Source organism: Phytophthora cinnamomi (assembly GCF_018691715.1).
Source record: "Phytophthora cinnamomi strain GKB4 chromosome Unknown Contig106, whole genome shotgun sequence".
Taxonomy (NCBI): Eukaryota; Oomycota; class Peronosporomycetes; order Peronosporales; family Peronosporaceae; genus Phytophthora; species Phytophthora cinnamomi.
Genome location: NW_027151039.1, coordinates 295,014 through 309,995, shown reverse-complemented (window position 1 = coordinate 309,995; position 14,982 = coordinate 295,014). Strand labels below are relative to the sequence as shown.

At 55.1% G+C, this 14,982-nt stretch overlaps 1 protein-coding gene across 1 annotated transcript; it reads left to right on the top strand.

Annotated features, from left to right (window-relative positions):
* Positions 1-13,950: 13,950 nt before the first annotated feature.
* On the top strand, positions 13,951-14,859 carry IUM83_17386 (Retrovirus Polyprotein; the record flags this gene model as incomplete). Its single annotated transcript, XM_067942339.1, has 1 exon — positions 13,951-14,859. The coding sequence occupies one exon, from the start codon at positions 13,951-13,953 to the stop codon at positions 14,857-14,859; it is 909 nt and encodes a 302-aa protein (XP_067782521.1).
* Positions 14,860-14,982: the final 123 nt, after the last annotated feature.

The window sequence follows — 14,982 nt, the reverse complement described above, 5'->3', positions numbered from 1 at the left end:
AAGCAACGCCGAATGCATTAGATGTTGGCATCATGGGGCCTTTGAAGGCAAAGTTGAAGGCTCTGTGGTTGACCGAAACCACTACCGCTACAACTGCAAAAGAAAAACGCATAGCAACGATAAAGCGTGCAATTGCTGCGTGGGAATCTATCGAGGCCGACACAGTAACGAAGGCGTTCAACAAGGCGCTTAAAACCAGCTATAAAAATACATCTTCCTCATTGTAATTCATACCTGTTGCAAATCGTGAAAATAAAAAGGATCTCGCCACTTGACAGCTGTTTCAACAAATTAGGGTGGCTGTTGCATTCTGCCCATCGGTCTACAGCTCCACGAGCGCGTTTTAGCTGTTCGTTCCCGTGAGCAGTGCTCCCGCTCAGCTCGTAGGATGCTTTGCGCTGCGAGCTCCGTCTTAGAAAGGGCAGAGGTCAGCCCAAACATCACCAAATCCCATTTTACTATCAATCCACTGTCGAGGAGTTCCGGACTTGGAGGCCTGTAGCTCCGCCCTGGGGCCTTACCGGCCGGCAATTCCTTAACCCCCAGCAACTAGAGATCCTTACGCACCCATAGGTGGTCTCCATTATCGCTCCGGGTGCCTGTAACGCACGAGAAGGGGGATTGCTAAGGAGGGCCCTCATTGGGAGGGCCCTCGTGATAATCAGGGCATTTGGGCAAACAGGTGGCAGATAGAAACGCCCAAAATGGGCAACACGCAATCCCAAACGTGCTAACCCACTTTGGCTGTTGTGGGTCAACCCCCATCTAAGTGGATTAACCCGATTTCTTTGTTTAGGGTCAACCGCACTATTGACCCCACTTCACTGTTGTGGGTCAGCAGTCGTGTATGCGTTTTAAGAGTCACGCATTAGCGAATGACCCGAATTCGTGTGTGTGAGTCAACTATACTGAATCGTCCGTTTTGACCTTCATTTATAGCAACTGGATTTGCCAAAAATTCGATCGTAGTGTCGGCCCTAGAGATCGTCCGTTAGTGCGTTGGCTAAGCACCTGCGATTGCGAGGTTGTCATCTCGATAGAAACGCCTAACCAGGTGGTCGCATCTATCAAAGTGTTATCAATTGATACGAGATGCGACCACCTGGTTGGCAACAAAAACGTTCTATCGAGATGACAACCCTCGCAATCGCCAGGTCTTGTCAAGACACTTCGGCCGATGCTAGAAGAGCAAGGAATTCCACTTCCTCTCCTCCGTTCCCTCGATGATTTGTAGGTGGCACTTCAGCCAGAATGTACTACCGAAAACACGGAGCGTGTTATCGGGGATTGCTAAGGAGGGCCCTCATCAGGAGGACCCTCGTTATAGCCACGGCACATGGGTCAACAGGTGGCAGATAGTAACGGCCCGAAATGGGAATGATTTGACAACAACGAAATCAATTCCACTGTTTAGTTTCCTGGGTTATTATGGGATTCGTGTTGCATTTTGGGCTTTCTATTATTCTATGATGCTATTCTACCGACTTTAAGGTCCCTCCCAATGAGGGCCCTCCTTAGCAATCCCCTCCTTAGCAATCCCCGCGAGAAGGCCATTATTCTGGAGGCTATCGGTGAGGAGTCAGGCCGTGCAAAGAGCGGGCCGCGATTGCAGCCATACAAAAATCAAGTAAACCAAAAGAACAACATGTGCATCTCTGCTTACAAAATGTCGCAAGACGCCGTCTTGAAGACGGAGCACGTAGACTGTCATTCATTACACACTATCCTACGGCACCTATAGGCCGCCAACTTCGAATGGGTGGCGAATTGTCAGATTTATCATCTCGTGAACATGCAGTTTCACGCGATCATTGGCTGTAAATCTTGAGACGTGCAAGCGTCAAGTTTTCGGAGTCTCGGCCCAAACCAAACATGCTTTAGGACAAAACACGTTTGGACCACGATCAAACGCGGGGATTGCTAGGAGGATTGCTACAGGACCATTGGGAGGACCAAAGTTGGTCAGAATAGCATCAAGACCGAAAGTAAATGGAATATATAATACACAAGGAAAACTAAACATGGAAGCTGACTTTGCACCATTCCCATTTCGGGCCGTTACTATCTGCCACCTGTTGACCCATGTGCCGTGGCTATAACGAGGGTCCTCCTGATGAGGGCCCTCCTTAGCAATCCCCTAACAGAGTCTCCGGTGTGTTTGTCTGGTGTCCGTCGTATTCCGCCCTTGGGGCATCAGCCTGCCATAGAGCAGCGACGACGGTGCGCTGCGTCCGGGACATAGCAACCTGTACATGTGCGCGATAGCGCTATAAAGTAAATAGAAGACGACCTTCTGGGCCTCAGCTAAATACATAATATATTATTACTGCTCTGTGATTAGCCAAAACCCTCTCTGTTAGAATATATTGCTATTCGGGGTGCCACACATATTTCGCGTTACAGCGTGCGAAATAGAAGACGTGCACTGGACAGGGGTGAACCCGGACCTTCAAGCACCTCCCACAGGACCTTCAAGCACGCCGAACCTTCAAGTATGCTGGACATTCGAGCACCGAACGCGATCGCGTAGTAGTGGAGCGAGCTGGCACAGCGAGCGTAACGGGTTACGATGAATGGTCCTTCGAGCGCGACCTGCCGGAGCTTCAAGCACGCCGGAACGTCAAGAACGATGGACCTTCAAGCCCGCAGGACCTATAAGTACTTGGGACCTTCAAGCACCCAGGATCTTCAAGCACCGAGCGCGATCGCATAGTAGTGGAGCGAGCTGGTACAGCGAGCGTAACGAGTTGAGACGAACAGTACGCCAAGTAGTTGAGCGAGCTAGAACAGCGAGCGTAACGGGTTAGGACGAATAGTAGGCTAAGTAGTAAAGCGAGCTGGCACAGAGAGCTAACGGGTTGGACGAACAATATGCCAAGTAGTGGAGCGAGATAGAACAGCGAGCGTAACGAGTTGAAACGAACGGTATGTTCAGTAGTGGAGCGAGCTGGCACAGCGAGCGTAACCGGTTGAGACGAACGGTATGGTAAGTAGTGAAGTAAGCTGGAACAGCGAGCGGAACGGGTTGCAACGAACGGTATACCAAATAGTCGGGCGAGCTGACCCAGCGAGCGTAATACGTTGCGACAGGAAGTTAAGTAGTGGAGCGAACTGGATCAGCGAGCGTAACGGGTTGCATCGAACGGTTTGGCATGTAGTGGAGCGAGCTGGCACAGCGAGCGTAACGGATTGGGACGTACTGTACTAGCGCCGGAGCGAAGCGGAGGGGGAGTATGGCAAATAGTGGAGCGAGCTGGAACAGCGAGCGTAACCGTCTGCGACTAATCACACACCCACCGCCGCGAATCGGCGGCGGTCGGCTAGTATGGATGAACCGAATTCCGCGCCGATGGACAAAAAATTCCGGCTGCGTAAGCATTAGCATCGTTGGTTGGAACGCGCAGACAGACAAGCCCCGGTAATAATAGCAAGTAGGTGTGAGAGCGTGGCAAGGTTTTCATGGTGTGTGTGTCATACTGCATCAGAAATCGTGTGCATCTACAGAGAACATAATAGATATATTTACGTTCAATACCTTACACTCCATGGCCACGTTAACCCCTTGATTCCCAGAATTTAGGCATCTGAACACGTAATTTACGGTATTTTTCGAACTACGTTTTGACGAAAAAATATCTGAGAGTATGTATGTATGACCGTGCCCGAGAGATGACCAACTTGTTGTATACGTTTGAAGGGATTGACGGGGTAACTTACGACATATGAAGCGAAATCGTGTCGTTATACCCCGAAACTTACGGCTTAGATAGGAGAGCAGCTCCTTATGCACGTTGTTGTGTAATAACTTATTTTTACCTCGCTATCATGATGTGATATGCATTAATGAGAGGATGCCAGATTTGTTGGACATAATATGTGGGCATATTATGTCAATGATTTGATGGTCAAAGTCATATATCAATGGCACGAAACTTGCGCGTTTTGTGTATTTTGCCGATCTTTGATCAGCCATGTGGGGATTAGTTGCATCCGTCATCACTGCTTGTTTGGTCATCAGAGATGACTTCCTTATGCACGTTATGATGCTTTAGTCATTAGTGATGACAGTGTAGTAGGTTGGCTCGTCGCGTAGCGCAAGGCCACGAACGAGCACTGCCAGATGATCGCGTGGCGGTGATCGACTTGACGTGAGGCGAGTACGGTGGACAAGTGGCCAAATCGGGTCGTAGTGTGGAACAAAATACGGGTGGTGACGAGGGCGAGCCAGCGGGTTAGTTCCACCAGCCACCGACGGGCGTTGAGCAAGCAGTGGAAGGTTGAAGTGGCGATAGCGACGGTAGAAGATCGCAGGTGTGGGGCGGCACGCCGAAGGACAAGGACGAAGAGTATGCAAGCGAGGCGAGGCGAGATCAAGAGCAGGAACGTGAGGCTGTGAGGCCTTGACGTACCGGTGAGGGAGAGGTCCAGTAGGCTAGGAAGGCGCCCGTGCAGTAGGAGTAGAGGTAGATCGACGGGGAGTAGGAGGGCAGCGAGCGGCGGTCGGCCGGCTCGACCCTCAGTTGCGATTTTTCACTGGTCAGTGGAGGGTCAAGACTAATGTACACAAGTTGAGCCGACGCAGGGTTACGGTTGAGACAGGTGAGCAGAGGCAGGCTCGTGCACAGATGAGGGCAGTGTTCGAATAGGGCGGCGGGACCGTGGAGAGAGACCACGGGGGCTGTGGTAGTTAGAGCTCCTCGGCCGAGGGACGACAGGGCTCGCATGTGCCAGTGTGCGAAGGGCTCTGCTGTCCGGTGCATATAACCGGGTTTACGAGCAGGAAGCGGCTAGTGGGGCCACCCGACCACAAGTGCTGATAATGCTTCCTCCCAGCCATCCCTATCCTAGCCATGCGTGCAGGCCAGTAAAGTTTGGTCGACACTGAACGGCTTCGCACTGGTAGACTCCCCTGCTAGCCGTGGCGCTCCCAACCGCTGAGGTGACCAACTTGTATTAACTATCTACCTACGCCGTGGTGTAACAAGAAGGTCACACGGGTTGGAGATAACGACATGATGGTCATACAGGGGCCTACCGGGCAGTATGACGAAGTGGCGCTGGCGGCTTGGCATCCGTGGGCATAACCGGCAGTCGAGAGAGAAGGTAGAAAGGAAGAGAAGAGAGATGAGACTAATGAGTTTGGTATTACGTTAACAGAGTACGAGAGACGAAATGACGGTGGTCGGAGGACAACTGGCACGTGATGAACGCGCTCAACGGTGAGAAGCGTCAGCGGAGCGAGCGGCAACGGAAGCGACGAAGCAGCAGCAGCTTCAGCATCAACCGACGAAGGTCACGACCTTGGAGACGGAGAACGGCGCCACGGTGACGCTGATCACGGAGGAGATACGCCACGCATCTGGCGACACGCCGATGGCAGCAGGCGGTACGGGGCAAGGCGACATCGGCACGAGTCGAAGCGGTGACGCTCCGACAGGACACTGCGACGGAGTGGGCAGCGGCAGCCGGATGGCAACGGCGCGCAGCTGAGAAGCGTCCGCGGAAATGACGGCGGTAGCGGGCAGCAAGCCAGCGCGAACTTGGACACGACAACGGACGGGAACGCAGTGGACTTGACGGGAAATGGTGGCAGCGGCGGTGCCGAAACGGGGCGTACGCCACCACCACCACCACCTCCTCCCCAACCGCACGAAGGAGCAATGGCAGCTCGTGGGCGTGGTCCCGTGCAGGGGAACGCTCCTCAACGACCGATCATCGTTCGCGAGAAAGTCAAAGCGTTGTAGCTGAAGAAGTTCAAGGGCTTGGACGACACGATGCCGGTGACGATGAAGACTGTGCGCACGGAGGTCAGGCGCCAGGCAGTGTCGCTGGGAGTCGAGCGGCAGGAGCGCCAGCTCTACCACGAGGTCGCGTCGAACTTCGAAGGCGAGGCGCAGCGCTGGTTTGTCACGGTGATGGAGTCCGTGCCGGAGAACGAAGAGAACACCAGCACGTTGGCCGGGATGCTACGCGCCAAATACATGACGCAACGTGTAACCCAATGGATACATTGAAGTGGGCCACCACAATGAGTGGTCCACACCTACCCAAAGATCCTATTGGTAGAAAGCAGTATCTTTCTACCAATTAGAGATGTGCATATTTGCGGGGCTCTGACAGCCAGCCGCTGTCAACCCCTTTCATAGATGATAAACAGTTTTAGCAGATTTAGGAGGAAGATCAATTTACAAACAATACAGTTCTCATTTTACCTAATCTAAGTTACTTGGAATCCTATCTTACTTAACTTATATTTGTGTATTCAAATATAATTAACCTAAGTAATTACTAAGTACTTACGCTTCCTCATACACGTTGCGCAACGTGTAAGCAAAATTAGTGAGTCAAGTTAGACCCACTACACCTGGTAGCACTTTGTAGTCCGTCCAACGACCGACTGCTTGACGTTCGTACGCGGTGTACGAACGCGGAGCCGAGAACCCCATGAGCACGGAGGTGCCCATGGAGAGCTCCAATACGCCTGCAACGCATGTTGCACGCGCAGACTGCCCCCACCTGTCTGACCCAGAGTGGGAAGCCCTCCAACGACTGTCAACAGTCATTGGAGAAGCGGCGATAGCTACAATGCTGCGTACGCTATCGCCGACGGAGCAACATGGTGTTGCTCTGGGGTTCATCATGAAGGATCAGCGCGATGCTGCTTCCTCAGTGACGGCGTCGTCAGGGACGACACGGCGTGCTTAATCATTGAAATTGAGCGTAAGCAATTTCGTGGGAAGAGAGGGTGAGCCTCTCCTCCGGTGGCTTGTCGAGCTCGACACAGCCATAGCAGCTCGACGCGTCGCCGACCCGCTGTCGAAGGTCGCGTTCGCCATGTCCTGCCTTGGCGGACGCGCAAGGAGTTGGGCGTATGGGCGCCGACTCTCCGATCCTACGTGCTTTAGCACGTACGAAGTATTCAAAGAGGAGCTCAGACAAGCGTTTGAGTCCCCGCAAAACGAGTTCCGGTCGAGGGCGGAATTCCTCGACCTGCAGCAGTGTAAGCATGACGTCCATGCTTACGCGCAGCGTGCACGGTACTTGGTCTCAAATATCGTGACTAACCCGATTGACGAGGCGACCAAGGTCGTCACGTTCATGAAAGGACTTAGAGATGGGCCCGTGAAGACCTATCTCTTCCGAGAGTACCCGAGTACTCTCGATGCTGCAATCACCCTTGTCATGCAAGAAGAGTCTAGCCTACGGCAGGCTAAACTGCATGTGAACGTACCGAGGCCGCAACCGCGCCCGGTAGCGAGGCCGGGAGGTCCGGAACCAAGGGACCTCTCGAACGCAACAACTGCTGGTTACCAGCAGCAGGGAGGTAACGTGCGATGCTTCCGTTGCGGAAGGATCGGTCACTTTGCACGGGAGTGTACAGCTCCCATGCCCCCTGGAGGTGGCCGTCGTGACGATGCTAGGCATCGCCGCGGACCAACAAAAAACGCGAACATCCAGTAGGCGCGGGGCGCCCTACTGGTAATGCAGTCGCGCGTGCCGACATCGGGCACGCGACACTGAGGACTGCAGCCCCCAGTGAGACTAGCTCTCGCTGCAAGAAACAAGATGACAGGCCGAACCTAGTCATCTTGAAGGTTTACTCGAAGAGAGCGAATGACTCTCTTCGAGCTTTGGTAGATTCAGGCGCGTCGAACAACTTTGTTCGACTACGAAGCCTGTCGAGACTTGACTTCGAGGAGGTAAATGTACCTCGAAGTCTTCTGGAGGTACGACTGGCAACAAGTGATCGTGAAGACCGAGAAACGCGTCGTGAACGTGCGCTTCTCGTACAAACAACGGGTGTTTGTCGAAAACTTTATCGTCCTGGACCTGGACGATAAGTTCGACGTTGTTATGGGCATGCCGTGGCTTGCACGGCATGATCCGGTAATTGACTGGAAGAAGCGCACGCTCGTGCGCTTCGGTCGCGACTGCGGAACTGAGAGCGATGGCCCTGTTACCGCAGCGCACGCACCAGCAGGTGAGCGCGGCTCACCAGTCGAGTCAGCGCTTAATGCTTCTGTCCCGGAGTGCCCAAGAAGTGCGCGAGGGCGCGCACAAGTGAGACCAACGTCGGCAAGGCTGCCGACGTCAGAAGAAAAAGACGTACTGGTTCCGGGAACCAATACCCACGTTCAAGCGTGTAAGGGACAGTCCCTGACCCGAAGAGGTCAGGTCGACGACGACGCGTCGGCTCCGGGAGCCGAGGCAACCTTGGTCCTGAGGAGCTCCGCCAATAAACAGCGTCGAGGTGACAAAGGCGTGTCGACTCCGGGAGTTGACGCTGCAAACAGTGCGGACGGTTGCAAACGTACCGCACTGACGCAATTTGCATGCTGTCGTGCAGCCGGGCTGCACGACGAAGCGCCATGCGGCCAAGCCGGGCTTGATACCGCGCGCCCGCGGACAGGGTCCACCGGCGAACAACTGTCCACGGCCGGGCCTGGACCAGAAGAACAACTGTGCGGAGCCCGGCTCCGCACAACAAGAAGACGGCACAAGCGGAGAACGCTGCGCAAGTCTCGGCCCGGGACCGAAACGCATCAAGAGCAGTCTGCTGGGCAGACTGAGGCGGTGACGCCGAATGTCAAGACGCTAAGCGTCTTGACGCGTACCGATACTGGATTCCAGTATCAGGAAATGGAACTCGCTAATCCTCCGACGAGGGCGTCGGAGTTGACTTCGCTTCCAGCCATGAGCTGGAAGCGCTTCACGCGCGACTTGCACGATGGATGCATCGAGCAAGTCTGCGTTCTTTCGGACAGCGAAAGAACGAAAAGCGAGAGCAAAGAGCTGAGGCAGCTCTTCATGGGAAGTACCACAGAGAGTGAAGCCATTCTCAGTGCGAAGACAAAGCAAGAGCGCTTCGAGGAACAAGGCTGGGACTCGCTGAATCGAGTCCCTATTACGAACTGTTGAGGGAGTACAAAGACATACTCCCGGAAAAGATTCCTGCGGAGCTTCCGCAGGATAAGGGCATTCAGCACGAGATTGATCTCGTGCCGGGCATAAAGTATTGTGTTACGCGGCAGTGGCCACTGCCGCGAGATCAAGTGAAGGCGATCGACGACTTCTTTGAAAGTCGTCGCAAAGCTGGACAAGTGCGGGAATCGAAGTCCCCGCACAGTACTCCGACGTTCTGCGTCAAAATACCACAGGGCGGATGGCGCATCGTTCATGCCTGCAACAAGCTGAACGATGCGACGGTACCGGCGCAGACGCCGATACCACGAAAAGATGTTATCATCGATTCGATGGCCGGGAGCACCGTTTACAGTGCTCTCGACTTGCGAGATGGGTTCTATCAGATCCTAATGCGTGAGAGCGACATCCCTCTCACGGCAGTGAGCACGCCAAGCGGCATGCTCTGGGAGTGGCTAGTAATGCCGCAGGGGCTTAAGAACGCCCCTGCGACCTTCAACAGGTGCGTAACGCACTTGTTGCGCTCGGTGCGCGACTTCGCGCCGAGCTACTTCGATGATGTGTTCATCCACAGCCGGGCTGTGGACGGGAAGACCGACGTAGAGATGCACAGGGTGCATCTCCGGAAGCTACTTGGGCTTATGCGAAAGCATAAGCTCTATGCGAACCTGAAGAAGTGTATCTTCGGGGCGAGCGAGATACCCGTCCTCGGGTGTCTCGTAGGGAAGAATGGTGTTCGCCCTGACCAGGAAAAGGTCAGAGTGATTAATGAATGGCCAACGCCTTCAAGTGTCAAGGAACTGAGGCGGTTCCTTGGCTTGGCCACGTACTTGTGCAAGTACGTGGAGGATTATGCGGGCAAGATCCGCCCGCTGTCACAACTTCTTAAGAAAGAAGCTGTGTGGAATTGGACAATCGGTTGCCAAAAGGCATTCGATGCAGTCAAGCGGGGCTTGGCTGAGGCGCCGATCTTGGCAGTGGCTGACCAAGATCGCCCATGTCACGTAGTGTGTGACGCATCCGATTTCGCGATCGGATGCGCGTTGATGCAGCACGATCACGAGGGCCGTGATCGTGTCGTCTACTACCAATCGCGTCAGCTGAAGCCAGCTGAGCGCAACTATCCGGTGCATGACAAGGAACTCCTTGCCATGAAGTACGCACTCGCAAAGTTCCGAGTGTATTTGCTTGGGAGTAGACCATTTGTGGTCTACACCGACCATGCGTCACTGCGCACTGCAGTGAAGTCGCCACACATATCACAAAGAATGGCGAGATGGCTCTCATTCTTTGCGGAGTATAACTTCCGGGTCGAATACAAACCCGGAAGATTGAATGTAGTGGCCGACGCGTTATCACGTCGGTCGGACTACGCAGAAGCTGCTGACGTCAATGCCATTGACGCCATGCGATCGAGCAAACCCACATCATCTCTGTTGGACGATGTGAAGGCCGCGTACGCGCACGACGCGGACGCGAAGCTCTTGCTGGCCTATGGCACAGCACCTTCTGACAAGTCCCGTCAGAAGCTGCCCAAGCACCTTCGAGCGCGTGCACACCGCTTTCGTGTGCACGACGGACTACTGCTTTACAATGCAGTCGACGACAACGCGGATCGCGTTGACGTGCCGAATGACCATGACCTGCGACTCAGGATCATGTACGAGTATCATGATGCCCCGACTGCGGGACATCTCGGACGTGAGAAGACTTACGTCCTTCTCACGCGCGACTTCTACTGGCACCACCAGTATAAGTGGGTGCGCAAGTACATCCGTGCTTGCGAGGTATGCCAACGCGTAAAGCCTGCGCCATTCGCGCAGGCTCCGCTACAATCACTACCGACTCCGTCGGAGTGTTGGAAGTCCATGTCTTTGGACTTCATCGTTGGTCTTCCCCCGGACAGCGGAGGGAATACCGGTGTTGTGGTCTTCGTCGACCGCTTCAGCAAGATTGTACATCGTGCTGCGGTGCCGGCAGGAGTGACCGCGAAGCAGACGGCCCGCCTGTTCGTCGACATGGTGTTCAAACACCATGGCATGCCGTCCGACATCGTGTCGGACAGAGACCCGCGCTTCACAGCGCACCTGTGGCAAGAAGTGTTTACACTTCTTGGGAGCCAGCTTTCCATGTCGACTGCGGATCATCCGCAGACGGACGGTCAAACCGAGCGCGTGAATCGCGTGCTCGTCGATATGTTGAAGAGCTACGCTCACTCGTTCCAATACTGGAGCGAGTGCTTATCGATGGCAGAGTTTGCCATCAACAACTCAGTGCATGCCCCGACCGGGCATACACCGTTCTACGTGAATGCCATGCGGCATCCACGTCTACCGAGTTTACTCGGAGTGATGGCTCCCACTTTAAGTGGGGGGGGGGGAATCTACGACTGCAATACAGCAGCCGCAGAAAACCGCTGACACTTGCACAGTGTCAGCTGCAACAATGGACAAACCACATGAGTCTGCGCAGGGCGCAGACTCCCCCAACAACAAGGCCAACGACCACGGGTCTGCGCAGGGCGCAGACACCGCAAAGAACCACGCAGAGGCCGGGCCTCTAGCGGAGAGCGAGCTGAATGACTTCAGCTCGGATGCAATCAGTTTCATCACCAAAAGACAAGCCGTACTTCGGTTTGTCCAGGACGCAATAGCAGCTTCTGTTGATCAACAGAAGTTGAACGCAGACAATGTGGGCAGAGGCAACGCAAATGAATTCAAAGTTAGTTCATTGGTTTCGTTAGCTACTCAAAACCTGCCTAAACATGCAGTTTCGGATTTCGGAGCAAGTAAGCTTGCTCCGCGCTTCATCGGGCCGTTCACTGTGTTGGCGCGGCACGGCAACACTTACACGCTAGACATACCGTCTAGCATGCGCCTCCATCCTACCTTTTACGTCGGACGGCTGAAGTCATACCGGCAGCACGAGCCATCTAGCTCGGCTGACCCGAAGCCTCGGCAGGAGTCGAGGCAGAAGCGGAGGACTTGGCCTCGGCGACGAGCAACCTCTCCTCCAGCGCGCGGACGCGCTGGAGCAACCCCTTCATCTGGGCCCCCAGCTCGACCTGGATATTCGAGGCGGTCTGCGAGACCGCCGCGACTTGGGCCTTCTGGTTCGCCAGCTCCTGTTTCAGGGCGGCGAACTCAGCGCCCTGCAGACGCTCCACGGTAGTCACCCGGTCGTGGAGAGGCGCATACTGATCAGCCCGGGGCTGATCATACCCGGGGCGTGTTTCCACCCCCGCCACCGCCGATCCGTGACGCCCGCGGCTCAACCCGCTGGATTGTTGAGCGGATTGTTGACCATAGTATCCCGAAAACGAACCCTCAAGGGGCTCGTTTTCGTATTCATTGGAGAGGATTTCCTCCCCATCAAGATACATGGGAGCCGCGGAACGTCTTGCTGGAGGACGTTCCGGAAATGGTGAGGGCGTACGAGGAGCAGTACGCGCTGGCACAGCGGAAGTAACACGAGCGCTGCGATCATCGCTAGCGCCCGAACCCTCACGTGCTAAGAACTTAGCACGGAGCTCTTTGAGACTCTCGGGCACGCGGAACGACGTGTACCCGTTCAGGTCGCGGTCGCTCAAGCGGACCGCGCCTGGAAAGCACTTCGTGCACTGAAAGCCCTCGGGCACAGCGCACGGCACATTAGCCTCCTCCGCAGCAACATGAAGTTGCTCCAGCTTTCCACGCTTCGAGTACGTCTCGAAGCAATCACGCGCTTGCTTAATCCGATCACGGTAAGCACTCGGTTTCTTGTTGAAGTTCTCAACAAAGGCGTTCCAGCTTTGACAAAGTGCCTGCCATTCGGGCACTTTGCTGCGAGAAGAGGTCTTCTTGCTTTGAAACCATCGGAGCTCATGAAAGAGTCCGATGTAGTAATCGCGCCTTTGATGCGTTTCCGCATCAAAGTGCAGCTCGGCAGCCACAGCGTCATCTTTGATGGCGCTGCATACGTACAGCGGCACCTCATTCGGAGGTACCGAGTTCCCATACCGGTCCGCGATCTCGGACGCGGACGGCATCCTCGGATCGCGCGCTGCAGGTGCATCGCGCGGAGAGCCTTGAGCTTTGGAATCACGCGCTGCAGCAGCAGCGCGCGGAGAACTGAGAGTCCCAGCGGAAGCGAGTGGGGGTTTCACTCTCAGTTCGCGAACGCTTCGAACTCGAAGCGTCCGATTCGTCCCCTTCACGCGGGCGAATGTTCTTAGCATGGGGGTCGAGCGATTCGCTCGACACTGAGTCTTTGCGCTTTGAGGGCGAGTCCTTCTCGTCCTCCATGTATTCATCGTCGTCGTCGAGGTCGACGACGTCGCCACACTTCGCCTTTTGGCGCTCGAAGTAGTCATCGATGGAAAGATGACTCCCCACCGACTTTGTGGACTCCTTCTGAGGCACGCTCATCGTTGAATGAGCGCGGATTTCTTCTCCAAACGCGGAGAATTGACGAATGGTCCATTCAGAGATTGACGTGCGGGGACCCGCGCGTCTAACCTTAAGGGGGGATGGTGTAATGGGGTTACACGTACAAGTGGCTACAAGCCACTTGTGATTTTAACAGATAAGATATCTGTTAAAAGTTTTAGATACTTACTCACCTTGGTGTGAGTCACACCGATGGATATATTGAAGTGGGCCACCACAATGAGTGGTCCACACCTACCCAAAGATCCTATTGGTAGAAAGCAGCATATTTCTACCAATCAGAGACATGCATATTTGCAGGGCTCTGACAGCCAGCCGCTGTCAACCCCTTTCATAGATGATAAACAGTTTTAGCAGATTTTAGAGGAAGATCAATTTACAAACAATATAGTTCGCATTTACCTAATCTAAGTCACTTGGAATCCTTTCTTACTTAACTTATATTTGTGTATTCAAATATAATTAACCTAAGTAATTACTAAGTACTTACGCTTCCTCATACACGTTGCGCAACGTGTAAGCAAAAGTAGTGAGTCAAGTTAGACCCACTACACAACGCACTAGCCCGGAAGTGGTCGACTTGCTCAACGCGAGACGGCAGATGAGAGGCGAGCGGCTTGTCGAATACGCGCAGTCGTTGCGCGAGATCGGGGAGCGCGGCGACGTCGGAGAAGACTGGTTGGTGAACGCCTTCCTGAAGGGGATGAGCAGCCCCGAGGGCACCACCCACGTACGAGGGCACAGGCCTCAAACGTTGGACGAAGCAATGAACTTGGCGTCGCCTCACATCAGCGAGTATGGTGAGGGGTACGGCGTCGGGTTGGAGACGGCGATGTCGCGCTGGGACGAGCGCGAGACGTCAAGCGGGCGCGGGCCCGGGGTGGGCGCCGCGACGAGGACTGGCGGCCAGGAGCAGTCGGGACTGACAGGGAACTTCGGAAGTGTGGTGACTGGCTACGGACCCATGTGGGGCACGGCGGTCACGCCGCCTAGGTACGACACCGAAGGCCGTCAGGTGAGCGCCGGAAAAGCCAGTGCAGAATGGTGGAAGGCGATAGCACCCTGTTTCCAGCTGGTACCGGTAGGGACACGCAGCAGCCAGGGAGACGGTTCAAAATTTCGGACGGCTAGCAGTGACCAGTTCGCAGCGCGAGGAAAGCGGCCAGCACCAGTTGGAGACCAGAACCCGAGGCGTCCTGCAAAGGCGCTGAAGGTTGAGGGCAGTTATGGCAGCGGAGCACCAGCAGCGAGTGGCGGGGTGTCGGACCCAGCGCTCGCGACACGCGAAGGAAGGCTGCTCAACCAGCAGCGCTTCGTTCAACGACGAGAACAGCCAAGGCGCGAGTTCACTCCTCGGCCTGGCACGGAGTGCTACTACTGTGGACGACTTGGGCACTTTGTCCGGTTCTGTGATCTGAAGGAGGCGGACCTTCAACCGAGTGGCACGGGTGCGGTGGCTGGCGCGACAGAGAACACCACGGAAGAGTCGGGAAACGGCCCGCGAGCGTAAGGTCCCCGGCCTTACTGCTCGCAGGCACTGGACCGGGTAAGACGGCGAGGCAGCGGCCTGGGCAACGGCAAGGACGCGCTGCCAGCGACGGCGGATAACGAAGACGAGGGAGACACGGGCGCA